Below are 26,957 nucleotides of genomic sequence, written 5' to 3'. Positions count from 1 at the left end.
CCCCTTTTCCTGTGTAACCAGCAGGTGGTGCTAGATACCATCCCAGTTGCAGTTGGCTTTTAAAGCAGCAACCTAGGGTTATAGCAATCTCTTCTAACTAGTTTCTTGTTGCACTTATTTCAGGATGGAAAGGAGGTACTGAAGACTTTTTGGTGGTGATGGTGGAGATATCTGGGGAACACAGAACTGTAAAGGGAGATGCACACTGCTAAATGTAGAAATTATCACCTCCATTAGATCCTACTGATCCCAATGAGGCCACCTAGAATTTAGAGGGTATTGGGAAGAAAGCCCACCACGCTTCTTGGTGTAGCAGAACGGACCCTGCGTTAGGAGTGGGGAGGTCAGGTTCCAGGCTCAATTCTGCCAATGATCATTTCTGTGACCTTAGGTAAATTGTTTGACCTCTCTAGCTCTCACTTTCTATATTTGTGAAATAAAGGGCTTGAATTGTATTCAACTCATTTCCATTCAGTTCTATTCAATTAAAAAAGCATTGATTGAACCCCGACTAGGTGCCAGACACTGTGCTAGACAAAAGGCAAAAAGTGAAAGAATCCCTAGAGCTGTAAGATCTCATAAATTTATAGCTAGAGGGGACCCAAGAGGTCATCTAGTCCATGTGCATAATGTTTCTCCAATAGAAAATAAGCTCTTTGTTTTAATTCTTTTATGTAACATGACTAATGTGAAAAATGTATCTAATAGGAATGTATTGGTAGAACCCATATAAGATTGCATGTCGTCTTAGGGATGGGGAGAAGGCAGGGGGAGAAAATTTGGAATTTGTGGAAGTGATTGTTGAAAACTGAAAACAAATAAATTAATAAATTTGGAAAAAAGGAAAAAAAGAAGGCAGAGAATATTTCATTTATGCCTTTTCATATCTCTAGCACCTGACACATAGTTTGTATGTACTAGATATTTCTTAATTAGTTATTAATGAGAAAGCTGAGGCCAACAGAAGTGAAGATTATTGTCCAAAGTGTACTGTGGTGGGATTTGAACCTAAGTCTTCTAAGTTAAGTGCTTACTCTCTAAGGTCTCTTCTAGCTCTAAAAACATCCGTTTCCTCCCTTTGCCTAATTTAAGAAATCAGGGATCAGGATACTGGGGTAAAGAGGTTCAACAGAAACTGGCTGTGAAGAGTGTTGTTTCTCGTGCCTAATGATCAATAGTGATTCTGCAGAGGCTTCCCAGCTCACTGGAATGGTTGAGGATATCCCATTCTGAATTCATAGAGTTAGAGCTCAGAGGGACCTCGGAGGGACCTCGGACATCAGCGTGTCCAATCTTCTCATTTTACAAATGAGAAAACTGAGGCCCAGAAAAGGGAGAAGTGACTTGTCCAATATCACACTATTAAGTGACTGCGATTGAATCCAGTTTCTATGGTTCTAGGTACAGTACTCATTCTGCCACAATAGGGCAAGCTTTACAACTTCTTGCAGTTTACCTAGCACAGTATCTTGCAATAGTAAATGATGGATAAATATTTGTTGAATATTCAAATAATTCATAATTTAGTCAAAGCAGAGACCTCCCAGAGGAAACAACAGAGCCTATTCTGGACTTAATAAATCCTAGGGAGTTGCCTAAGGCACCCAGAAGTGAACAGATTTGCCTAGAGACACACATCTAGCGTCAGAGGAGGGATATGAAGCTGGTGTTTCTGACTTACAACACTAGGTTATTTAATAAATGAATTTTCAATTTCAGTCTCACAGCCAATATTCCTTCCCCATCTACCTTTTAATGTCTGCCCCCCACCCCAGAATGTATTTCTGAAAAGGAAGAACATTCCTTCTAGCCATCACTGAGGAACAATGTGAACTGTGGAATCAATGAATGGTCCAAACTGTACGTTGTTAACAAATCAACCTAGAAACAAAACAGAAGAGAGTGAGGAGAGGTGTAGAGAGGAGAAGACACTAACCACTAACTTTATACAAATAAGAGAGGAATGTGGATAAGTAGCTAAAACTTGGAGGATCTTTTGTGAGTAAGGAATCAGAAGGTAGAGATAAATGGACTGAGTGTCACCATACATACTGGCCATAGAACCTGGGAGGCAGGTAGATAAAAAAGGAGGTAACCAGGGCATTACAAAGAGCTGGTAGCTGTAGGAATTTTACTTCTTTTTGGAAAATATCCACCGGTCTCCGCAGATTTCTCACTCTTTTGGCTATCATAACAGGCCAATTGCACACTGCATAGGAAGACAATGACTTCTCTTGGGATCATGGTGTATCCTTGTAGCCTCTTAGTTGTAACTTCTAGCAGCTGCCAGGGTCATTGGCCTCTGAGTTTATGCTTCTCATGTCTGCCCTGTAGGGCGCAGACTAGGCTCTTGTCTGAGCTTGCTAATTGAGCTAAATTCCCAGGGGTTTGTGATGGGGACAAATGATATTGATGCTTGTGTATCCACAGCTTCTAGCTTTATCAAGAGCCCCCAAATTCTCTTCTCTGGTCACAAAGTGGACTCTGTCCAATTGAGGTCTTTCTTGGAGCTCACTTCCTGCCAATTGTTTTTACCCTGCAACTATCAACCAATCAATCAGCCAATAAGCTACTTATTAACCATTTATTAAAATACCTACTAGGTACTAAGGATACAAGGACAAAAATGAAAAAAAATCTGCCTTCAAGCAACTCATTCTGTTGGGGAGATAACATATATAAGAATATAGGAAAGATATACAAAGCAATTGTATGAATACAAGGGCATTTTTGGAGGAGAGACAGTGTTTGAGTTGAACTTCGAATGATACTTAGGAGTCTAAGAGGTAGCGTAAGGAGAGCATTCCAGTCATGGGAAGACAGTTTGTGAAAAGGCACAAAAATGAGAGATGGGAAGTCGTGTGTGTGGAATAACAAAAAGGGCCCATTTATCTGGACCATAGAGTATATAAAGGCATGTAGAGTATAATAAAGCTGGAAAGGTAGGTAATATGGCTAAATCCTGTTCTTTCCCCAGACTTTGCTGAATTCTCCCATTGCCAGATCAAGGACTTGTGATTAGGTGGTTTTGTTGGCTTAGTTGAGGCACGATAGACCCTAAAGTCTCCCTTGATCCCTTTGCTAAAGAACCCCCATCCATCTTCTCCCTTTACCCACCACCTGCCCAGTGTTGCTGCCGCTAGCCCTGAGCCAATAGGCACCAGAGATTTACTTCTGCTCTGACTGAATGGCAGCTCAGGGCTTGTGTTGCTGGGACACAATGATGTTCCTATCCCTTTATTTATCACATTGAATTCTTAGTTCTCTATTGTGGGTAATACCCCCGAGCTGAGGAGCATGAAAGCAGAATTTCTCTTTTTATCGATTGTGTTTTTTCCTTTCCTATTTGGCAAACATTCATTTTCCCCTGGAGTTTCTAATGAACCTTGAAATTAACCCGGCTTTCCCCCTCCGTTTTCTCCCCCATTTGGGAGTGGGTATCCTCGGCCTGCACAAAGCTGGGCGAAATGGGGGGAGTTGTGTCTGTAGCTTCAGCCAGAATGGAGACAGAAATAACTGTTTTTTTTGGTAGGCCTTTATAGAAACGTTAGTTATTTTTTAAAACAATGTGGATATTAAGACCTTGTTATTTAGGAACAACCCTGTTCCTTTGGGCCTGGGAGGGGCAGGTGAATGTGGTGAGAAAGATGAGGAGAAATAGTTGTGACTTCTTGCTTTCAAATCTCTGCTGATTTGACTTCTACTAAAGTTGGCAAGAGGCTACACAGGTCGAGGGGCCAACTTCTCAATAATCATATTGAGACCACATTATTGAGGTCCCACTATCTTAAAAAAAATCATGCCTGGCAAGAGAAATGAGAGATCAAACTTCACATTTGAAAATGCACAGGGGGTCCAGTTGTCTAGCACACTGAAGCTCTGTGCATAACATCAGGCTGCTGTTTTGTGCATAATAACCTTGAGACTCCCTAAAGAAAGATGGGCATAAGGGACAGGAAGCAAGGCGAAGGGGCAGAGTATGCAGAATTATTTCCTAGCGTTCTATTTATAAAATGTGGGCAGGTTTGTGGCTTCCACCCCACCTCCTTTCTTTCTTTCTATTCTTTTTTTCTTTCCTTGACCTTTCGTTCCCATGAGGACCTGGTATTCCAGGAGGACAAACTGCTCTCTTCAGAGCCCAAGGAAAGATGCTTGGCTGTACCCTGAGAGGCTCAGGAAGAGTGACTGAGAAGTATACTTTTCTCCCTTCTCTCTTCCTGGGCAGCAGCTAAACAAAAGCAGGTGAAAGAGGGAGGCAGGAGCCCCACCCAGGAGGCAGGAGCCCCAGTCAGGAGGCAGGGCTGGTCTGCCAGCCTGTTGTCTCCTTGGAGATGCTCTAGCAAGGACCTGTTTCTCCAGAGCAGGAATGCAGAATGTGAAGAATGCTCTTAGGGTCTACCTGCCATATCTCACACAGTAGCAGACGATCCCTGCTCCAAGTGCTTCTTTTTCACGTCTGTCTCCTTTCCTTCTACCTTCTCTCTATTTTCTCTTACATTCCATTCTCTTTTCTTCCCTCTCTATTCCACCCCTCCTCCCCTTTTATACTTTTCCCACCACTCTTTGATCAATTTAATTCACAAAACATTTATTAATCATGTACTATGTACAATGTAATGCTTTTGTCCAGGAGTTTTTAATCTTTTTCTGTCATGGAGCTCTTTGGTAGTCTGGTGAAGCCTCTTAGAGTTATAGATAGAGGAGATATCCTCAGATGAGGGGGGAGAAAGGGAATGTTTTTAAATACATGGAATAAAAAAAAGTATTGCAAAGGAAACTGATTACATTGGAATAATTATCCATTTTGTAAAAATCACATTCATGGATCCAGATTAAGAACCCCTGCTCTAGCATTAGGGGAGACACAAAGATTAATATAAAAAAATCTTCCCACTCTGCCTTACCTCTTTCCTTACTCATATCATTTCTTCTTGCAGTCTTTCTTATATTTCCCACTTGCCCCACAGGTGAGATATGCTCTGTCCTCCCTGCCTGTGCTATGTTCCTCCCTTCCAACCCTCCCATGATGGAAGAAGGAATTAAGGGTCCATAACCTCCCTGGGAAGTGGGCAGATTTGACCATGGCTTGGATAGTGAGTGGGTTGCAGGCAAGTGTGTGGTTTGCCTGCCAGACTCTCTGGGAGTCTGCTTGCTTTTGAAAAATGCCTTCGTGTTTCTTTTTCAGGATAACAAGGGCACAAGTCAGGAGCTGTCAGTGTTCATTTCCATCCCACTGCAGATCATTAGCTGGACATAACGGCTCATAGCTCTTTCTGCTCAGGCCAAGGATCTAAGCCTGTCTGCAGGGAGAATGGCTCTCAGGAGCCTGGGAAGGCATACTGGGAAATAAAAAATGTCTAGATATTGGAAGTCACAGTTGAGTTCTGGGCAAAGCCACACTTTGATAAGACATAGGGCTAGGAGAGGTTTTTCTCTGGTGCCTTTCTTTAGCCTTCAAAATTACATCTCTGTGGAGGTTAGGATAATTATGAGATTTCAGGATGAACTTTGGTTCATTATTATACAGGTATAAATAACACAGGTATAGAATTATACAGGTATAAAAAGGTTCTTTTCATACTCTTTGACCTCAGATCACCCTACCTCCCTCCATTCCTGGAGCAGAGGGCCTGTAATAAGCACTGGGATTTTCCTGTACTAGAAGAGAAATGGAAATTCTTTTAAATGGCATAGAAAAGGAAAATAGGGGTAAGGGTATCTACATCCAGAGCAAAGGCCAATGGGGCAGGAGCTTTAGGGATGAAGGACCCTCCTGTATAGAGTACCTGTAGAGATTTTTCTTCCATAATTTTAATGCAGAGAGTGTAGTATCTGAGTGGCTATGGAGGTAGGGACTGGAAGGAGATGAATGGTAATACAGCCAAGTATGAGTATCGAGCAGACTTTTGGGGAGCACTAAAGAAAAAGTGACATAGAATTCCATGATAATGTTGGTGTCAGAGGACCACGATAAAACCTCTGTTATAAGCTTTTTGCACAAAAGCAAAAGAAACATTGGACATCACTTGGGACAAATTATTTGAAAGATTGAATAACAGAATGGGTAGCATAGAGAAATAACATAGTAGGATTTTCCTGTAACAACAAAAATAATAATAACCAGCATTGATATAATGCTCTGAGATTTGTCAGACACTTTGCAAATATTATCTCCTTTTGTCCTTACAATAGCCTAGGGAGGCAGGTGCTATTATTACCATTGTCATTCTACAGTTTTACAGAAAACTGATGTAGACAGAAGGTAAATAAATAGCCTAGGGTCATACAACTAGTAAGAGTATGAGGCAGAATTTGAACTCAGGTCTTCCTGCCTCCATGTCCCATGCTCCACCCACCATACCACCTAGCTAAGGTAGTGCGTTATCAAAAGACATGAGACAATCAGGTTGACTGAGAGAAGTCATGGTCCTATAGTCTAGGGTAAAGAGTTCTGGTCTTAGAGTACAATGACCTAAGTTTAACCCACGAACTGTGTTATCCTGTGCAAGTCACTTAACCTTGTGGTGTCTCAGTTTCCTCATTTGTAAGATGGGGCTAATAAAACTTCTATCACCTACCTAACAGACTTGTTGGGAAGAAAGCATCTTGCAATCAAGGAGAGGAATCTACTTCATTGTTAGTAGAGTTTAAACTTCATCAACAGTCTTCTATTCCTCTCTCCTCAACAGATTCGTACCTATCATGTGTGTTTACATGTATGTTTATTGAGTTGGGATGCTGTAGCTAAATAGTTGAATTTTGCTTCTGTTTAAGTCCAGCCTCAGAAATAAGAACAGCAAGTGCTCACATATAGAAGACTCCATCTTGGTTTTCTTGGCCACCTTCCAGTAAATATGAATCAGCAACCAGGAGTATGAAGAATCTAGACCCTCATTGTCTACTGCAACTGCTTCTATAAGGACTAGTAATATCCTCCCAAAAGAGGATATGGCTTTGTTTATGTGTATTTGGTTTTTTTTTGCAAAGCCCTTTACACACATTTTTTTATCTGAGCCTTACAACAAACCTATGAGACAGGCACTCTAGGTCTTATCCTTATTTTATAGATTAGGAAATTGATGTTCAGAGAAGTTACGTGATTTGTCCATGGCTATACAACCATTGAGAATTAGAACTGGGATTTAAACCTAGACCTTCCTAACTTCAAGTCCAACTATATAGTGCTGAAAAAGTTTGACAGTTCTCATGGAAGGAATTCAGAAATATTTCGTCACTTTGTTGTTCAGTCATTTCAGTTGTGTTGGACTCTTTGTGACCCAATTTGAAGTTTTCTTGGTAAAAATACTAGAATGGCTTGACATTTCCTTCTCCATCTCATTTTGCAGATGGGGAAACTGAGGTGAACAGTTATGTGACTTGCCCAGAGTCATACAACTAGTAAGTGTCTGAGGCTGTATTTGAACTCATATTTTCCTGACTCCAGGCCTGGTGCTCTATCTACTGTGCCTCTTTGCTGCCCTATTTTGCCACTAAAATCTGTCTTTGTGTCCTTTTGAAATTTGTTGATAGATTTGTTTTAATATGAGACATTTACCAACAATCACTCAAATTAACCCTGTTACAAAGCACATTCTAAAAAAATTAGTTTATGAATTGTTAATGGAGGAGTAGAGTGATAGGTATGTTAGGTCTGAAAGTAGAGTACTAACATTAACCTTTTGCTTTGGTTGCAGAGAAAAGGGAAGAGAATGAAGGAGAGGGAGAAGGGGTGAGAGAGAGAGAGAGAGAGAGAGAGAGAGAGAGAGAGAGAGAGAGAGAGAGAGAGAGAGAGAGAGAGAGAGAGTCAGAGTTCCCTGGGGAATTTGAGAGTCAACACAAAAAAGCAAAAGCATCAGCTCCCTGGAGTTGGGACTGGAGCTGTCCAGGAGCTATCAGACTTCACAGTAACTTTCAGGATGGCAACATGGAAAGGGAGTATCTCTCTCTCTTTCTCTGTCTGTTTCTGTCTCTGTCTCTGTCTGTCTGTCTGTCTGTCTCTCTCTGTCTCTGTCTCTCCCCCCCCCCCCCCTTTCACAGAGGGCAGGATTTACATTCCATTCACTTTTTATCATCAAAGCAGACAGGTTGTCCCTTCTAGAGCCAGTCCCTACTGCCCTTCCATACCTCCACTTGTCACTCCCCACCACAAGCTCTATGATTTCAACTCCAGCTGTTCTTTTTTCTGATCCTGCCTTCATCCTCTTTCATAGGTGCACCAGTGGACTTTTCTTCTAAAGGATACTAAAGGCTGAATGTGCCTTCTGGAGCCTGACAGAGAAAACAAGATAGCAAGGTTTCCCTCAGCAACTCTTAGGCAGTTAATTTGTAGATTAAGGAGATCTTTGCTTTCTCTTGAATAACTTCCACTCCTCCCCTGGAATCACAAAATGTTAGAACTAGAAGACCTTAAAGAGTACATAGTTCTATCTTTCCTTTTTTGACAGGTGGTAAAATTAAGGCCCAGAGAGTCAAAATGATTTGCCCAAAGTCATTCACTTCATTTCTTATTCTTCCCTTCACACAGCTGATTCTTGGTCCTGAGCATCCTCCTCCTAAGACAAATACACTGTAGACATGTCCCTGTGTCTATCTCTATTCCGGAATGGGTTGCTGAGTGAGATGAATGGGTAAGGAAGGAAGTGAGGTTGGCTTGCTGTGGTCCTCAGAGCTAGGCAGTCTTCTTGTTAGTGAGGGATAAAGGAAGGCCTGGTGTTCATCTCCCACACGGGGGGTTGGATTTTTGACATTTAATTCTTCCCAATCTTGAGTCTTCAGCACAAGAAAATGCTGGCTTTAATCATGAGGGGAAGATTTAAGTAGAAGGACAGTCTCAAGGGTATCCCTGTCATTCACCTTTCCTCCTATAATCCCTTTTCCCTACTTCCAAACTGTGGAGGTTCTTTCTCACAGCTGAATGCATATTCATTATTTTCTCTTGAAGGATGATGTAGAAATTCCCACCAAGTCTTGGGGTCAGGTCAGAAGTCCTGTCTGGCCCTAGTCTGAGAAGCCAAAAGGCACTTTAAAAGAAACATAAGACTATCCCTATTTGTTCTCAGTACAGAAGACTTGGGCTTAATAGGCTAAGAAAATTATCCATTGTGGAAAAAGCAGCTTGCAAAAGGTCAGATAAATCAGCCCCCCTGCAAGAAATCTGTTCTGTATTTTTGGAGATCTTCAAACAGGTGTTCCTGAGCCTAGCAAGAGACCTTCAGTTCCTTTGCCCTGCCCCAGTCTTACAGACCTGTTAGTTGAGAGATGCTTTTTGACCAGGGACTCTTTTCTTGGGGTGTTTGCATATCAGCACACCTAGCAATAAGAAAGTTCATTCTCAGTTTTGCCATGTGTAAATTCAAGGAAGTGAGGAAGTTCTGTTCAGGGTCTCATTTTTCACATATATAAAAAGGGAGCAAATATCATCTTATTGTCCTTTGCTGAATTCTAGGGAATATTATAGGGGAATATGGGTAAGATCACATAGGACAGGGTTTTTTGGTGCCACTAATAAAATAATACTGTTGCTGTAGGAAATCTATAGGGCTGTAGGGTTTGGAAGGTCAGGTGGGGTTTTCATTTCATGAATCTGAAATCTTTTGCCTAAGTATGTATTGTTTTGTGTGTGTAAGAAGATTTATATCTATATCTATATCTATATATATATGTACATTCATATGGATATATTTGTATGTATCTTTGTGTGTATTTGTTATAGAAATTTCCATCCTGTCTTAGCCTCCCTGAACTATCTCTTCTCTCTCTTTCTCTTCTCCCTCTTCCTTTCTCACCCTTCTCCCTCTCTTCTTTGTCTCTCTCTGTCTCTTTGTTTTTCTCTCTCTCGCTTTTGCCTCTCCCTCCTTCCTTTCCCCTCTGTCCTTCCTTTCCTCTCTGCCTCTCTCCATATAATAATAGCATTTACGTAGTACTTTGTTTGTAAAACACTTGAAATATGATACCTCATTTGATTTTCATAACCGTTCTTTTATGCTATTATTATCCTCATTTTATAGATGAGGAAACTAAGGTAAGAAAGGTTAAGTGACTCGCCTAAGGTCACAAAGCTAGTGTCTGAGGCAGTATTCAAGTCACATATTCTACTGTACCATCTAGCTGCCTCAGGAAGCTTGATTTTTGACAGTGCATTTATTGCTTAGAAGATAAGCAGATTAACTCTGGCATGGAGTCAGTAAGATAGGGATTCAGATGCTGTTTTAGACATTTACTAGCTATTGGGTATTTACTAGTTGTTGAGTAACTCACTTAACCTTTTGGTCTTCGTTCTTCTGTAAAATGGTCTAGCTGTACTAGATGGATTCCAAGCTGCCTCCCAGCTCGAAATCTACAATCGGTTCTAGAGAATTACACACAGAAGTTTTTAACTTGTCCGGGGTGGGGGGGGTCACAACTCAAAAGTAGTAAAGCTACATAGCTCTTGGTGACTCCAAGTCCAGCACTCTAGTCACCATAACACAGTCTCTTTGTCTCTCTCTGTCTCTATTTATGTCTTTGTCTCTTTCTGTCTCTGTCTTTCTGCCTTTGTCTCTCTGTCTCTCCACCTTCCTCCCCCATATGGAGGAAACAAAATTAAAGTTGGAGTCAGAGGACTTGAATCCCCAATGCTTCTCTGCCCTGCGGTGACCTTGGGCAAGACATGACCTTTCTCCTGGATCTCAGTTTCCTGCTCTGTAAAATGAGGAGGTTGTAGTCAATGATCTCTCCCATCTCCTACAGCTCTCTTCCTATGATCCTGTGATTGGGACATATGTGGCCAACTGGTTTCGTGGAGAGGAACCAGAACCGTTTTACTAGGGCTGGAAATACAGGTTAATCCCGAAGTAAGGCTGGACATAGAATGGCAAATTGAGGGGATTCCTTTCTTAGCTTCCTGTGGTGTTCAGGGAGGTAAAAAAGCAGTAGGGGCCAAAAAGTGAGTTTGCTATTTCAAGTGATGTTCATAATCTAGAGTATTCCTACTGTTTGAGTGAAGAAAGATTTAAAATGAGCTTTCTAAATTAAATCTGAAACAAACAAAATAAACTCTCCAGAAAAATACTTTATATAGTTTCCCCTCCTGTTCATGCATTCCTCAGAATTCTTCCCCACCTAGAGGAGATCCACCTATGTGGTGCCAGCTGCCCACATACACACTTACCTGTCTCTCATTTCTGCCCAAGTTTCCTGTCCCACCACCTCATTTACCCACATTCATACTCATATGTATACACACTATAATGGAGACTACACCACCCACATGCCATCCCTCCCCTACACACAGCCCACCCTTCTGTACCACTATGTGTGTCTGTGTCCCCACATTCTCACCCACACACCCAGGCACCCATCTGCACACACTTACCCACACAAACGTTCCCATGAGCACTCCTCCATGGACATCACTGTACAGTACATAGTCACACACCCACTCACATTCCTGCTTCCCTCTCCACTCCCATCCCATTTCCATCCCTCCCTTCACCCCCAACCCACTTTGCCCCCCCCAGGCCTTCATATACTCACCCACTTGTTCACCTCACACAGTTGCAATGCAGTCTTAAAAAAACCATCTGGAGCTTGTTCAAAGGCTAATGTGCATCCTCTCTTAATTATTGATTTGTTTATTACAGACTTTTTTGGTAGGACATTCAATGCCACTTCAGTGCCAAATTCTCTGCCTCCAGTCTTTCTACCCCCTCACCCAGGAAGTGCTAGGAAAATGAATGTCCTCTGGGATGGGCTCTGGAGTTCCATCCCCCCACTCCCATCCCTAAGGCAGGGTTAGGAAGAACTCTTTTCTTCAGTCTGTCCTGGCTCTCCCAGAGGCCAGCTGACCTGATTGCTGGCCTTTCTTCCCTCACCAGACCTGATCCCAGCACAAGGGTGGGGTGCAAAAGTTCTTCTCCAATTTCTGCTTCCCCCACAAATTACTCTCTATTCCCTGAAGATGATGACATCTGCTCTTTCCCCAGCCCTGTATTTGGAGGTACTGAGTTTATCATGGAGGGAGCCATGGCCCTGAAAGTTGTGTGTGTGTGTGTGTGTGTGTGTGTGTGTGTGTGTGTGTCTTTTTTTTGGGGGGGGCACTGCTTTTTCTTCAATCAGTTTCAGTTTTTACTTTTGTGGAGAACTGCCTTTCTCTGTATACTGGCATGCACATCAAAACACAATTATGCCACTGAGCACCTGAGTATCTGTCATCTCCACTTGAGAGAAAAGAGATTAGATCCTACACATTACTGTGATGGTTAACGACTCCTCCTAGATCCTCTCCAGTATGGCAGTGTGGGTGAGGGGCCCAGGTGAACTGGCAGAGCTGTGACTAGCTTGCTAATTTCTCTGGAGCCAGAGCTCAAGGTCTGGGGTAATGCTGGAAAGGCATCTCAACAACCAAGTAGAACTCCATCAAGCAGGCAAGAGATTCAGCTCCTGGGATCTTTCTCTTGACTCCTGGAGTGGTTTATGTAGCATTTGACTCCAGGCAAAATGCTACTGAATAATCTACTCCTTGTGAGTGGGATCTTATCTTTTCACCATTTGCCATCTTTCTCCACTTTTGCCTTCTTTGGCCAGTGTTGAGCAATGAGAGGTAACAAGATGTGTTGGATGGAACAATGAGCCTGTACTCAGGAAGACCTGAGTTCAGATCTTTCCAACTCTGTAACCTTGAATAAGTCACTAAACCTTAATGAGTCTGAATTTCCTCATTTGTAAAATGGAGATAATAATAGTTTCCACTTCACATCATTATTGAAAGGATCAAAGGAGTGTTTTGTAAACCACAAAGCTCTATAGAAAAGCAAGCCAATGCTTTGAATTTGCCCATGCCTCATCTTCCATCATGAATGAAGTTGATGCACCATGCTTAACCTGTCAGTGAGATTCTATTTGCCTTTCTGTTTCTCCCAAGGACAGAATTCTCAGCCCTAAGTCTCCAGCTGAGTCTTGACTTAAAACAATCCCCTCCTTCTTCCACTGGTGATTCAGCTTATTTTGGTTTGAGTCTCCACACCATTTCCAGTCTGTTCCAAGCTGAAGAGCTGTAAGATACAGATGCTACACAGACTGGAACCATACTGGGGCCATTTTGAAACTGGACTTGGAGGTCATTGGCTTCTCTTAAGACTCCTAGAAACTAAGCATTTTCATTCTTTTGGGAAGAAGATGCTGCAGTTCATTCTCAGTAGACTTCCTTCTGAGTTTCATCTCCATAGTGGTTATATGCTAGAATATACCACAGCACCCACATACTCTCACTTTGTCCTCTGTTTTGACTGACAAGTTTATATTTGTGATACTGCTTGCATTGCTATAGTCCTAGAAGAGCATTTTTCTTCTTTGGGAGAATCAGCTAGGAGAGGGTAACTGCAACTTTGGCCTCAGTGCCCAGCCATAGGAGGGGGGTAGGATATAAAGGTGTTGGACTGGACAAATGGGCTATGACTCTATCTATCAATCAATAAGTAGGCAGCCAATTATGTGCGAGGAATTGGGCCAGCACCATTATAAGGTAAAACTCAAGAATCTCACTGGTGCCAATGCAGTGCGCCCAAGGACTTGGGGGGGAAGTATAAGTGGGTATGCTTATGTCATTCCAGGTGCTTCATGTCATGTCTATGGAAGAGTGTCTGTGTGAATTTTTGTGTGTATAGATGAATGCCTGTGTGTGTTGTGTAGCAGACTGAGTGCTAAATTTGAGGTCAGAGGACCTGAGTTCACATCTTAACTGTCAAAACTGTCAGCCTTGCAACCTTGGGCAAGTCACTTAATCCCTTCAGGCCTGTTTCTTCATCTGTTAAAAGGGGAGTGGTGAGAGGTTGGACTCGATGACCTTTTAAGTCTCTTTGAGCTGCAAGTCTGTGAAGCTTTGAACATGTTAATTTCTATGCCTACCTCTCAGTACTGTGTTTCATTGCCATAGCCAACCTTTTCTTTTGCTTTCTTACAGCTCAAGAAACTGCATGGGAATCAGGGGGCTTCTGAAAAGAATAGCTCTGGTTATATTGGAGGGATTCAAGTGTCTTGGCTTGTATTGGTCAGGGCTTACATGGCTTGAGATTTGATGCCCTGAGGGTCTTCACTCTAGGGTTTTAGGGATCTAGACTTGGGGAAAATGGCCTCTCCTGACAGAATAGAGACAAAATACATAAAAATAGAAGAGGAAAAGAAGCCAAAGGAATTCGCAATTATAGGAATAGGGGATAGTGGGAGGAGGGAGAAAGGATTTAAGGGATGAGAAATAATAGGGGCTCACATAAGAGTTGAGGCAGCTAGGTGATAGAATGGATAGAATGCCAGGTCTAGAGTCAGGGAGACTCATCTCCTTAAGTTCAAATCTTACCTCAGACAGTTACTTGCTGTGTGACCCTGGGCAAGTCACTTACCCCTGTTTTCCTCAGTTTCCTCACCTGTAAAATGAACTGAAGAAGGAAATGACAAACCACTCCAGTATCTTTGCCAAGAAAACCTCAAATGGGGTCATGAAGAGTTGGACGCAAATGAAAAAGACTGAGCAATAACAATACATAAAAATGGTAGAGAAACCAGTTTGTGAGAGGGAAAAAGCAGGACATCTCCTAGAACTAATCCTGGGAAAAGTTAATGAAAAATAATGGTCTCCTTCAAAGGCAGTGTTCAGTGGATGTTTCAATCAGATTGAGGGTTAACTCCATGAAGAAGGCCAGGTCAGTTCACATGATCATAGCCCCTGTAGCCAAGTTTCCAGGAACTTAAGCCACTATTCTTCCCTCTCTACAGTGGAAAAGTTTTAAAAAGCAACATCTCCCAAGTCATTAGGTAGATTACCTGGCATTCAACCTTAACTTTATTGAGTGAACACTGGGATGTAGCTGCCAATAAACTAATGCAGTCTCAGGTTGTAAAAATAGAATTATGGTGTCTGAATGAAGGAAAGAAGTAGTCTCAGTGTATTCTACACTAGTCAGACCATGTTTGGGAAATGTATTCAGTTCTAGGCACCACATTTTAGAGGAACATTGAAAAACTGGAACATATTCAGGGAAGGCTAGTCAGTCATGGTCAAGGGCCTGGAAACTGTCAAATGAAGAATGGTTGAAGGAACTAAGGAGATTTAGCCTGGAGAAGAGAATTATAGGGAACATGAGATCTATCTTCAGATTTGTGAAGAACCATCACATGGAAAAAGCAGTAGACATTCTCTGCGGTTTCACTGAACAGAAGTAGGACCATTTATTGGAAATTATATGGAAGCAGATTTTTTTTTTCAGTTAAAGACAGATACTTTTGTTAATTAGAGCTGTCCAAAATAGAATAGGCTGCTTCATGAGGTAGTGAGCTCACTGCTAGAGGAAAAGTGGAAGCTAAATGACTATCAAAGTTTCTGTAGAAGGAATTCCTACATGAAGTGTGAAGCTGTTACAGTGAATAGGGCACTGGACACAGAATTAGGAAAACATGGGTCAAAATTCTTCCTGTGACACTATCTAACGGTTTGTCTTTGGATAAGTCACTTAACCTCTTTGTGTCTCAGTTTTCTCATCTGTAAAATGAAAGAGACTTAATGGTTTCTAAGGTTCTTTCCAGCTCTAAATCTATAACCCCATGACCTATGCATACTCTTCCTGTCTATATTTCATGTAGTTTGCAGACTTCCCAGGACAGGTTTCTGCTTTCTCAGCATCCGGTCTTACTTATAAGTCATATCCAAAGAGTGCATCTGGTACTATGGGCTAGAACAACTGAGAAGAAAGCAGCATGTGAGCAGCCATAATTTTTGGTTCACAAAGACAATGACAATGACAATTCCCTCTTCAGCATAATGCTTTTCCAAATTCCTTTGCCTGTGTCTCAGAAAACGAGACTTTAATTTGTTGGTTTTCCATTTCTTCTTAATACCTACTTAAATGTGTATGTGCAGGCTCTGTGGTAAGTGCTTGTGTCACTGAAAATTAGAGCAGATTTGGTGATTTCTTGCTGCAATTTCCACTTATCTCAGCCAATGTTTTGTCTCCTTTTCTCTGAGCCTATGGATGTAGATACAGTTCCTTGTTTTCCTGCCTTCCTGGGTGCTTGATATCTGTTTAAAAAAAAAAAAGAAGAAGACAGACTGATCTCTAGGGAAGAACACCAGTTCATTTTCTCTCCTAGTTGCTGAAGGTCTAGGTGGGACAGGGTGAGCCATCCATGGTGCTGATTTGTGGAAGGAAATGGAATCGAGCACATCTGGTTTGTCTTGAGTCAGTCCTAGAATGTTCTTTCCCTACTCCAAGACCACCTTTGTGCTCAAAATTATGAATGATCAGTATAGAAGAATATTGTGCTAGATACCAAAGAAGACATATAAAGACTTGGATGCCCTCTTGTTCATAATAATATAGGATCATAATTTTACAGCTGGAAAAAAACCTCAAAGCATTTAACTTCAAAAAGGTTAAGTAAACTGCCCATGGTGATACAACTGACTGCAGAAGAACTGAACTAGACCTCATATCTCCTAACTTACAGCTTTATTTCCATGATATCACTCAATCTCTGTGATGCAGTGACTCAGAGTAGTTTGGACTATGCATTTGGTGATGTCACTAGCCTGGGAAGGGAGTTTGAGAGATGATTTCAGGGAGTAGAACATTTTCATCTTCATCATTTAATTAGGTTAGGCTCTCCTGGAGTAGGTGGATTCTGAGGAGGGCTTTGAAAGAAGGGATAGAAGGAGGAGGTGGTTATATGCATGTGGAATTGTGGCAGAAGGCACTGAGTTGGGGATAGGAGAAAAAGTGGTGAGGAGAAAAGGGCTTAATTTTACAGCAAAGGGAACAGGTGGGAGAGAGGGGGAGAGGTAGGAGGTGATAAAGGCAGGGGTGGACTGATGGAGCACTTTGCATCCAATTGTCGAGTAGACTGAATTGGGCATGGACAGTGGGGATGTGGTAGGAAACTTCAGAGAGGGGACTGATGATGTGGTATGATGGAATAGAATGGAGGATACCTAGCTTCCTGTCTCAGTTTTGTTACTAACTAGCTGTATGACCTCCCTGGACTTAAGTTTCATTATGCAGAATAAGGAGGGTGAATGAGATGATGTCTCAAGTCTCTTCCAGTTCTGATTTTAATTTTTTGTCTCTTAAGCATGGAAAATGACATTCACTAGGGTAAAGAGAGGCTGAGCAGATGGAGACAATGATTGTGCTTCCAGTATGATCTTGGAATGGGCACCAAGGGCTGCAGTAGAATTGAGAACAGACAGAAAGTGATCCCATGTGTACCCAGGCACTGAATGTTGAGTTAGGATACTGGGCCTTCTCTAAGAGCTTACCCAAGTAGGGCTTATCTAAGGAGAAGTTACTGGGGCTTGGTGTCCATTGCGTTGATGTGGGAGATATTCAAGACACTTGAGGCTTGCTCCAGGTCTGTGTGCTCTGTCTAGTAAGATCATAGTGGAAATGTTTGAATGAAACAAAGAATTATAAAGTGCCTACTATGTGCAAAACATTGCAGATACAAATATATGACAACAACAACAAAATGAACACAGTTCAGTCATTATTTTTTATTGCAAGTATATAGAGGCATATTTTAGGTATCATGAGGAAGAACATTTTTAAACCAATTATTGATGCCCAAAATGGAACAGGAGACTTCATGAGATGATTTGATTGCCAGGTAAGAAACAGTACTTGTCCTGGAGAAACTTATATTCTATTGGGAAGTTCATAGAATCATAGATATAGAGCTGCTATAATGGATACACGTTGGACTTGGAGTGTGGAAGAGCTATGTTGAAATGCTATCTTTGACAACTTACTAGCTGAGTTACTCTGGAAAAGTCACTTAACCTCTCAACTTCAGTTTCTTTTGCAAAATGTGTGTGTGTGTGTGTGTGTGTGTGTGTGTGTGTGTGTGTGTGATAATAGCATCTACCTCACATGGTTACTTTAAGAGTCAAATGAGATAATAGATGTAAAGCACTTTGCAAACCTTAAAATCCTATATAACATTAGCTATGATGATGATATAACTAAGTCTAACCCTTTCATTTTTACAGATAAAGAAATTGAGGCCCACAGAGGCTTAAATGATTTGTCTAAGTTCTTGCGTATATGGGTATGCTTTTATGGTAGGATTTGAACCCAGGACCTCTGACTAGAGAACCATAATACTTTTATACCGTGCCGTGTTGCTGCTAAAAAAAGGAGTGGAGATTCTATTTTCTGGGTCTCTGCAATGAGAAATTGAGTTATTGAAATCCTGCCTTTCTCTAGTGTTTCTTTCAAGTGGTCCTTATCAGGTGCCCTTCCCAACATTTTGGCTCCCAGTGCATTAACCCTTTCTAGTCCCTGTGAGGAGGTCACCTTCCTGAATTGGAATTTTAGCACTTTGGGCTAGGCTAAGGTGGGAAGAACACAGATTGCTTGCTTCCTTGATTCTCAGAGTCACAGTGCAAAGCTCATTCATTTGCAGGAGTCTTCAGAGCTTTCTCACTTGCAAGGAGAGAATGGACATGTTGTTGAATTAAATACTGAAGCAGAACCTTTTCCTGGGGATCAGGGGGCTGGGCTTCAGCTGCATTCCTCTCTGATGCTCCTGTGAATTGGTTGGCTCCGACAGACCTGGGGGAAAGAAATGTGCCCCAATGACAGTCCAGGGCTGTTTGGCTGCTTTGCTTTGCTTCTTTATCCACATCAATTACTCATACTTACGAGTGACTCAACATGGACTTCTCTCCCTCTCTGAGTCAAGACTGAAGCCAGACCTCACCCTGGAGCAAGGGGGTGGAGTGGTGCTGCTTTGAGGAGCTGTCCTTCCATAGAAACATAGAAACCAGCTCCCAGCCCATGGAGGTTTCTTCCCCAACAGTCAGCAGGTGCCTGGTAACTCTGAATATGGCAGTCTGCATCTGCTCTGTATTTTTCTTCTGGAATAAGAGGAGCATTTAGAGTGGTTAAAACGAATACCTCCCCCCACTTCCCACAGGTCTGGCAGAAATTTGTCAAAGGGAATATAGTCTCTGGGTAGCTGGAAGGGTGGAGTGAAAAGCTGGAGGGAGTCCCCTTAGGAAGACAATTTACAACATCTTGGGGAGTTGTGGTAACTTTATATAATTTATGGATAGCTGAAGATTTGAAACTCTATGAAGTTCATAGACTCGGAATGTTAGAGATAAAAGGAAATGTAGAGATTGTCTAGCCCAGCTATAGAAGGTCAGCAAGGCAGTGACTTACCCATACATTCTTGCTGTAGGTACTGTAGCTAGTGAAGTGACTTTAACCATATAGCTCTACAGTCTGGAAGACTTCTGTGTGGTCTGAGATCCAGAGCTCTTGGTATTAGGGTGGGCAAGAATACTCTCTTTTTGGCTTATGACAACGGATCTTAAACATGGAGGAAGGGGGGAGTGTGTGTGTGTGTGTGCGTGTGTGTGTGTGTGTGTGTGTGTGTGTGTGTGTGTGTGTGTGTGTGTGTGTAGGGAAAGGAAAGCTGACTCATGCACTTATTAGAAGTAGAGAACTCAAGGGGGCAGTACAATATTAAGGGTACAGGTCAAAAGCACCATTTCTGGTCAAGAACATTGACCTGAGACATGTGGGATTATCAAGGGGACATGAACTCCAAAGAATAGGGAAATCTAGGGCATTATTCTTGAAAGAACATGGAAAAATAGACTTTGTCACAATATCTAGGTCTTGGACCTATGAACTTAAGGACAGGCCTCTGAGTCAGTGTTTTCATTTTGGAAACTTTACCTCATCTCAGGGGCCACTTGGCTCTTTGGTTTCCCTTGTTCTTGTCTCCAGGATTATGCAACATACCTTGCAATTTCTGCAGAGGACTCCATTTTCCTGATTATATATTTACTATAAACAATTGCCCAAATCACTTAATTTCTTTCTGTGTTTGAGTAGTCAAGTGTACCTGTCTCCTTCTGCTTTCCTATATTCATTCACAGGACTTAGCTGTGATATGGCACCAAGACCACTTTCCCAGAGCTGCTCCCCAGTGGCTTTCAGAAGGCAGGCATTTGCACTTACCCTGAGTCCTTTGTTTTTTGTCCCCATAATATTTTTGGGGAGTAGCCTTGCTTTGAGACCTCCGAATTCCTTCACTCTTCCTTTTGCTAGAGTTTCATGCTTTATGGATGATATTTCTGCCCCTGGGTATAGAACTTTACAACATAGCCTTTGATGTTTGGGGCAACTTCATATTAATTGATTCATCGCCATGGAATTCATAGAGTCAGACTGTTGGACAAAGAAAAAGCAATTTTAGAGATGATTTAGCCCAACTCCCTCATTTTACAGAGGAGGAAACTGAAGGTCATTGACCTGCCCCAGGTTATTTAGGTATTAAATGGCAGAATCTGGACTTAAACTCAGGTCTTACTCTAAGGCAAAGCTCTTTCCACTATACTATGCTGAAACCTCAATGCAGTTATATGCTTCACTCACCTGACTTCATATTGATGGTATTGATGGGAGCAGGAACTGGACTGCACAGGTATATTGTAGGATCATAGATTTAGAGGACTGGGAAGAGAAAACTGAAATGACTTGCCCAGATTGATACATATTAAATAGGTGTGGGATCTGAACCCAAGTCCTCTTACTGCAAACCCATTGCTATTTTTATTATACCATGTCTTTCTCAGATGTAGACTGAAAGGGTAGATAGACTCTTACCTGTGGAGATTAAGATGGCACCAGTAAATGGTGAATTCCTGGCCACCATTTTTCCTATTTCTATAGGGGTCCTAAACAGGACAAATGTCATGGAAAGAACTGTGCCTGGCTCTGTATGAAAACTTCACAAATCTATGAGGAAGTTGAAATCTTACTGTGATGACTCAAGTAATAATGTTTTTGTACCTTAATAGGAGACACTGAAAGAACTGGGGATGTCTGGTATGGAGAAGAGAAGATTTATGGGAACAAGATAGCTGTGTCCAAATCTTTGAAGGGCTACCTTGTGGAAGATAAATTCGATTTCTCCTGTTTGGTCACAGCAGTCAAAGCCAGGAGCAGTGGGTGGCTGTTGTAAACAGACAAATTTAGGTTTGATGTCCGGAAAAACTCCCTAACAACTAGAGCTGTTCAAAAGTGGAATGGGTTGTCTGTAGATTACCCTTGTTGGAGGCCTTCAAGCAGAGGCTGAATGACCACTCATGGCGCACATTAGAGTAGGGATTCCTTTTAGGTACAGATTGTACTAAACGGTCTTCCAGCTATGAAATTTTGTGATTCTGTAGCCAACTTTTTCAGATGAGGAAAAAAATCAAGGCAGTGTCAACCTTACAAAGGTTGGTTTGGTGAACACAGACCCTTATTTGGGACCATCTACTTGTCTCTTTCCTTAGGATCAGATGCTACCTGCTTTGTCTTAAAGGGACTCTTAAGATTTCCTTTCCTTTTCAGAAACTTGGGTCTGCTCTTGCCTATTGATCCAAAGGGAGACATTGGAATAGGTTTTATTTTTGCTCTCCATTTAAAGACATTTTCCTAAGAACCCATTTGTCAATAAGGAATAGAAATGAGATAGAATTGTCCCTTCAAAACTATAGGAAATGCTGAACTTAGACTTCATTCTCCCCAGAACCTGGTTACATATAAAGAATGGGAAATAGAAATGATGAGAGGGAGTTTCCTTTTGTCAATGGAGACAATCCTTTGGGGCTGAGTTGGTAAATTCAGACATGGAAAGCTGCCAAGTCCAAGGGGGTAGCATCCCAAACCTGTTTGTGCTCTGGATCCCTTGACCCAGATTTTCCCCACCTAATTATGCAAGGGCATCTGCTGAGATCTTTTTCCTTTTTCCACTCCAAATATCTGGCCATCCCCAGAGTCATAAGACTATAAGCATTTCTCTGGGTGGTAAAAGTGGGACACTCATCCTTATTTTCTTCACAGTTCTATTAGATGCTGGGTCCCTGGTCCCTGCCTGGTTTCTCTTAACTCCATAGGCACAATAACCTACTCTCAGCTCATTTCTTTGACCCCAAGATCATATAGACTCATAGTATTTTAGGGCTAAAAGGGACTTTAGAAATCATCAAGACCACATTTCTTGTAGGAGGAAACTGAGGCTTAGAGAAAGTTTAACTTGCCAAGATTCTGTAGCTAGTTAGTGATGAGCTGGGGCTAGAATCTGAGCCTCTAGACTCTGAGGACAGGTTTCTTATGGTTTCCTTTCTACTTTAAAGCTTTTATTCTGGGTAGACGTCTAAACTCAAGCATAAATGTGACATCCTCTATGCCATTTTCTATTTCAATTAAAAAATTGTGTTCCCTTGATTCTTAGCTGGTATTTTCACCAACTCTCCAAAGGCTCTTTTAAGGTTTCTATTTTGTTCTAACATCCAGGCACTCCCCCATCTGCTCTGGCAATGTTAAAAAAAAAAATCACAATTTTTTAAAGTGCTCCCCCTGCCATTTCCAACAACCATTTTATTTCAAGGCTGAATTAGGGAGCGAGGAAGACTAAAATTGATGCTAAACTTAGATTTGATTTACATCCATCATTTTGGGGATACTTTCAAATATTGACATATAGCTGGTAGAAGAAGATGGTTCCCAGATACAGTGTCTGTTCCTGTCTCACATAACTGGAAAAATTCAACATGCAATTGTGCCTCAGTTTCTCTTTCTAGAAAATGATGTACTAAAATTCACAGTGTATGTTGAATATAACATGAGAACACGCTGAGATTACTTCAGCTCTGCATAAATGTCAGGTATGGGGGTTCAAACGGTCCCTTCACATTGAATTGGTTTCAGAATTTAACAAGGATCCACTCATTGTCGCCTCCTGCTGGTGCGAAGCCAAAACAAAAGACGGGTGACCTGGGCCATGAAGGCCATAGCGAGCAACCCAGTGTGACATCACCGACACAGGGTTAGATGCAGGGGCTAAAATCCTTACTGAGGGGGAGAGAGTATAGAGAACATGACATGCAGCCAAGAAAGTGCCTTTTATAGTCATGTTCTCAGTTCCCTTTTCCTTCCAAGTTTGCTCTCTGCGACAGTGCCACTCTCAGAGCCTCTGATGCTGTGGGTCTGCCTTGGGGTTTGGCTTGTAGGACTCCACACCCCTTCCCCTCCACCCCCTCCTGCCGGCAGGCTGCATGACCAGCATTGGAATCCATCAGAGGAGGAGAAAAAGAAATACATCCAGACATTGTAGCCAGTTGAATCCAGTTCATTTTGCTTCTCCTACTTTCTCTTTTCTTAAGTGGAAGGAGGAGGTCGCGTTTCCCCAAGTGTAAATAGTGCGTTGTCTGCTGCAACTCCCCTAACCTCTCTCGCTCCTGGTAATACCATTGCTCTATTTTTTCTCTGCAAGCAGATGCCAGCCACTTTCCCGGTGTTCAAAACAAAATATATTTCCCTACTTAACAAGAAGCAGAGACCCTCTTCTACTCTCCACCCCCCATGAAGGAACCCAGCTTTTGGGAGAAGTCTGAAGGCATCAGTCAGGAAGGTGTGTCTGGAGAAAAATTGTGCTTGTATTTGGGGGTAGAGTCATTCCAGGAACGGACCCCAAAATGTGGATAGGGAAAACACCCTCCTCGCTCAGGCACTGAACACAACGCTATGGAAAAGCCGAGCAGATTAAATAGGGCTCTCTGATCTGCTGCTGCTGCTGCTGCTGCTGGTGGTGGTGGTGGTGGTGGTGGGAGGGGGGGGGGGGGGGTGTGCTTGCCAAAATATGCACTATGCATCTCAATTCGCTCTGCTGTTCATCTCACACACGGCTCTCCCGATGCCATTTCAGCCCTCGGAGCGCAGTCTTTTCAGCACTCGCTTCTTCCTTCATCCCTTCTTCATGACTGTCCACGTATGATCGAGGACTGTACATGCAGCAACGGAAGATCAGGGGGCTAGAGAAGTCCCCCTTTCCCTACTGGGAGCCCTCAAGCACACCGCCAGCCAGTCAACCAGCCACAGGCACTGTCCTCTTGCCCATTCCAGCGACAAACCCTCTTTATTATGGACATTATTCTTATTAATAGTAATAACAACTCCTCTCATTCTAAACAAGTCACTTCACTGGCTCCTGGCTCGCTCCTTGCTCGTCACTTTCCACTCCTCAATATTCTGATCTATACAACTAAAAAGCGCGATTTCCCCACCCCACCCCCACTCCCCCCCACCCCACCCCCGGCCTTCCAGTCCCCCGTTTTGCATCTGCGTCCCTGTTAATTTCACTTCCTTCTTTTGGTCCCGATTGCAGCAAAATCTCGGAGTGCCAGGGCCAAAAAGTGAAGCCCACAGAACCTATCTCCCTCTCCTAACTCCCCTGCAGCCCCAACCATTGCAATCCCAACTGGAACTTTTCCCCCATCCTGTTTCTGTTTCTTTATAGCTTCGGTCTTCAGCTGCGAAGCCTCCACCGCCGCCGCCGCAGCTGCTGCTGCTGCTGAGAGTGGTGGTGCTGGTGGTGGTGGTAGTAGTGGTGGTGGAGAGAAGCTAAGAGTGAGTGGGTGGGTGGGGAGAGTGAAAAAGAGGAGAGGAGAGGAAAGGAGAGGAGAGAAGAGGAGAGGGGAGGGGAGAGGAGAGAGGAGGGGAGGGGAAAGGAGAAGAGAGGAGAGGGGAGGACTGATCGAGAGAGGGGCGTGGGGAACTGGGGAGGGGTGGGGGGAGATTCCGTTCTCTTGCTGCTCCCAGCAGAGGAGGGGAAGGCGGGTAACTGGGGGTGGAGTGGTGGTGGTGGGGGGGAGAGGGAGGGAGGGAGGGAGATGAGGAAGACGGTCCGATAACCCATCCCTTTCGGAAGGCAGCACTTGTCCATTTCTGCAGGCGCGCTGTAAGGCGTTCGCCGTTGCTGCTGCTGCTGCAGCTCGGACTGCATCCTCCGCCTCGGCTCCCAGCGTGTGTGTATATGCGTGTGTGTATGTGTATGTGTGTGTGTGTTTTGCAGGTGTGTCAGTTTTAATTCTGCCCAGTAGGTGGGACTTGGTGACTTTAGCACCATTTTTTTTTTTGCCTCCCCATCTTCTGTTGCAATCCTCACAAGTATCAGAGTCAGAGTGAGCGGCTTGATTACCAACCTGGAACCCACAAGGCAGCGAAGGAGACCTCTCCACCATGCATCTCACACCGCTGCTGTAGGGGAATCACCGCGTATCTTCCCGGCGGCCACGATGGTTCTATCCGCTGGAGGATTTAGCATCTGATCACTCGGCGTTCCAAAGGCAGAGTCCCCCCCCTCCCCCTCCCTTCCCCCCTCCCTCACTGTCTTTGTTTCCTTCCCCCCTTCTCCCCCCACCCCCCCCTCCTCTCCTCCTCCTTTTTTTTAGAAGCAGCAATCGGAGATGGATGTCTCTCTTTGCCCTACCAAGTGCAGTTTCTGGAGGATTTTTTTGCTGGGAAGCTTCTGGCTGGACTATCTGGGTTCGGTGCTGGCTTGCCCTGCGAACTGTGTCTGCAGTAAGACAGAGATCAATTGCAAGAATCCCGATGATGGGAATCTCTTCCCCCTCTTGGAAGGGCAGGATGCAGGAAACAGCAATGGGAACGCCAGCATCAATATCACGGACATCTCAAGGAATATCACTTCCATGTAAGTCAGGACCCCGGTCCTCTCGATTCCCTCTCCTCTCTCTCCTCCCCCCCCCCCCAACTTACAGCTCACAGTAGTGTGTTGTGTTGTGTGTGTGCGTGTGTGTGCGTGTGTGTTTTGCCAGGGAAGATGCTAACGCAGTTTGCGTATTTCCAGGTGACTCCAGCTCGGGCTGTGAACGATCTTGTTATTTACTTGGCTTTTCCCAGCTCAGAGTGTGATTGCGTTTCTTACAGCACCCTTGCCTGCCCTCTGCCCTCGCCCCCACCCTCATTATCATTCCAGGGAAGAGAGTCGAATTTTCTGCCCCCACTAAATAGCAACAGTTTGGCCATGCTTAAGTAGGATAAAGTGAATGAGGTTTATTTAATTCCTCAGCGGTAGCAACAGCAGCAGCAGTGGCTGCTTAAGCTGGGAGGGCAGGAGCCAGACTTCTAGCAGCTCTAGATAGCCTCAGTATTTAACTGGTTCCTTTTTGGGGGATGAAAGAAGCAGAAAAAAAGCCCGACAATGACAAAAAAAACAAGTTTTCAGCTCTCGGGGCTTTTGGAGACTTCAGATGTGGATAGAATGTCATCCCTTGGTCACAGATGCATTGATCTTTACCCTCTCTACTTCCTGATATTTCTCACTCCAGGTTCCCACGTTTTCACCTCACCTTATTTTCCCACAGGACTCTTTGCTTCTGGGTGCTCACATATTATCTGCCTTTTAGCTATTTTGATTTTGAGATCGCTTCCAGAGAACTCTGGGACTGTATGTAGCAGGGAGTGGAGGTAGAAGGGGAAAGGGCAGGGTGTGTGTGTGTATGTATGTATGTGTGTGTGTGTGTGCGTGTGTGTGTGTGTGTGTGTGTGTGTGTGTGTGTGTGTAATTCTCATTTGAACATCCTCAATCTGTTTATTTGGACTATTGAAGTTTGAGTGTTATTTGCCTGGTTTAGCTTTATCTGAATCAGACACTTCTGGTCCATATCTGGGGGGCACAGTAGCCTTTTTCCTTTCTTCAAACAGTTTGTGTGTGTGTGTGGGGGTGGGTAGAGGGAGAGGGTTGGGAGAAACAGAGAGAGATGGCAAGAGCAATGGAGCCTATCTTCTCAATTGGCTTTTTATTTTTGGATCTGATCTGGTGAGGTGAACTCCAATTCTTATTATCATGATGAAAATAGAAATGTGATCATTTAGGGAAATTACTTCTCACTACTCAGATCCTGGAACTCCATACATGGGTGGAATTCTTTTCCCTGATAGCAAATCCAAGAGGATTTGGACTGAAGTCACAGAGGGTGTTTGGGGGGCAATTTGGGGAGTTGTTTTTCAGTCAATCTTTAACCCTTCCAGATCAGTAAGTGGGCAAGATGCTTTGAATCTCATCCTTCCTAGAGGTTCTCTTCTGCTTGGTCACAGTGTAATTGCTGCAAAGCCAGGAAGGAATTG

The 26,957-nt window shown here is 43.2% G+C and overlaps 1 protein-coding gene and 1 long non-coding RNA gene across 5 annotated transcripts in view; one reads left to right on the top strand and one right to left on the bottom strand.

Annotated features, from left to right (window-relative positions):
• Positions 1 to 17,498: 17,498 nt before the first annotated feature.
• On the bottom strand, positions 17,499 to 25,378 carry LOC140509838 (uncharacterized). Of its 2 annotated transcripts, XR_011968947.1 has the most exons (5): positions 25,297 to 25,378; positions 25,010 to 25,115; positions 19,998 to 20,207; positions 18,669 to 18,883; positions 18,243 to 18,578 (listed from the first exon to the last, which is right to left on the bottom strand). It is a non-coding gene; the product is annotated as an uncharacterized lncRNA (long non-coding RNA). The 2 variants fall into 2 exon arrangements; XR_011968943.1 differs by lacking the exon at positions 25,297 to 25,378 and having other exon boundaries at positions 17,499 to 18,578; positions 25,010 to 25,165.
• Positions 25,152 to 26,957, top strand: part of NTRK3 (neurotrophic receptor tyrosine kinase 3) — a 469,793-nt gene continuing 467,987 nt past the window's right edge. Inside the window, exon 1 of one of the 3 annotated variants that reach the window (XM_072617797.1) lies at positions 25,152 to 25,521. In XM_072617797.1, the coding sequence (XP_072473898.1) occupies positions 25,274 to 25,521 (248 nt within the window). In that variant the 5' untranslated portion in view covers positions 25,152 to 25,273. The remainder of the gene's footprint in view (positions 25,522 to 26,957) is intronic. The other 2 variants (XM_072617787.1, XM_072617806.1) reach the window with 2 other exon arrangements.

This window comes from Notamacropus eugenii, chromosome 1 (assembly GCF_028372415.1).
Source record: "Notamacropus eugenii isolate mMacEug1 chromosome 1, mMacEug1.pri_v2, whole genome shotgun sequence".
Classification (NCBI taxonomy): Eukaryota; Metazoa; Chordata; class Mammalia; order Diprotodontia; family Macropodidae; genus Notamacropus; species Notamacropus eugenii.
The sequence above is the reverse complement of the archived record's forward strand: the minus strand, read 5'-3'. Positions and strand labels throughout refer to the sequence as shown.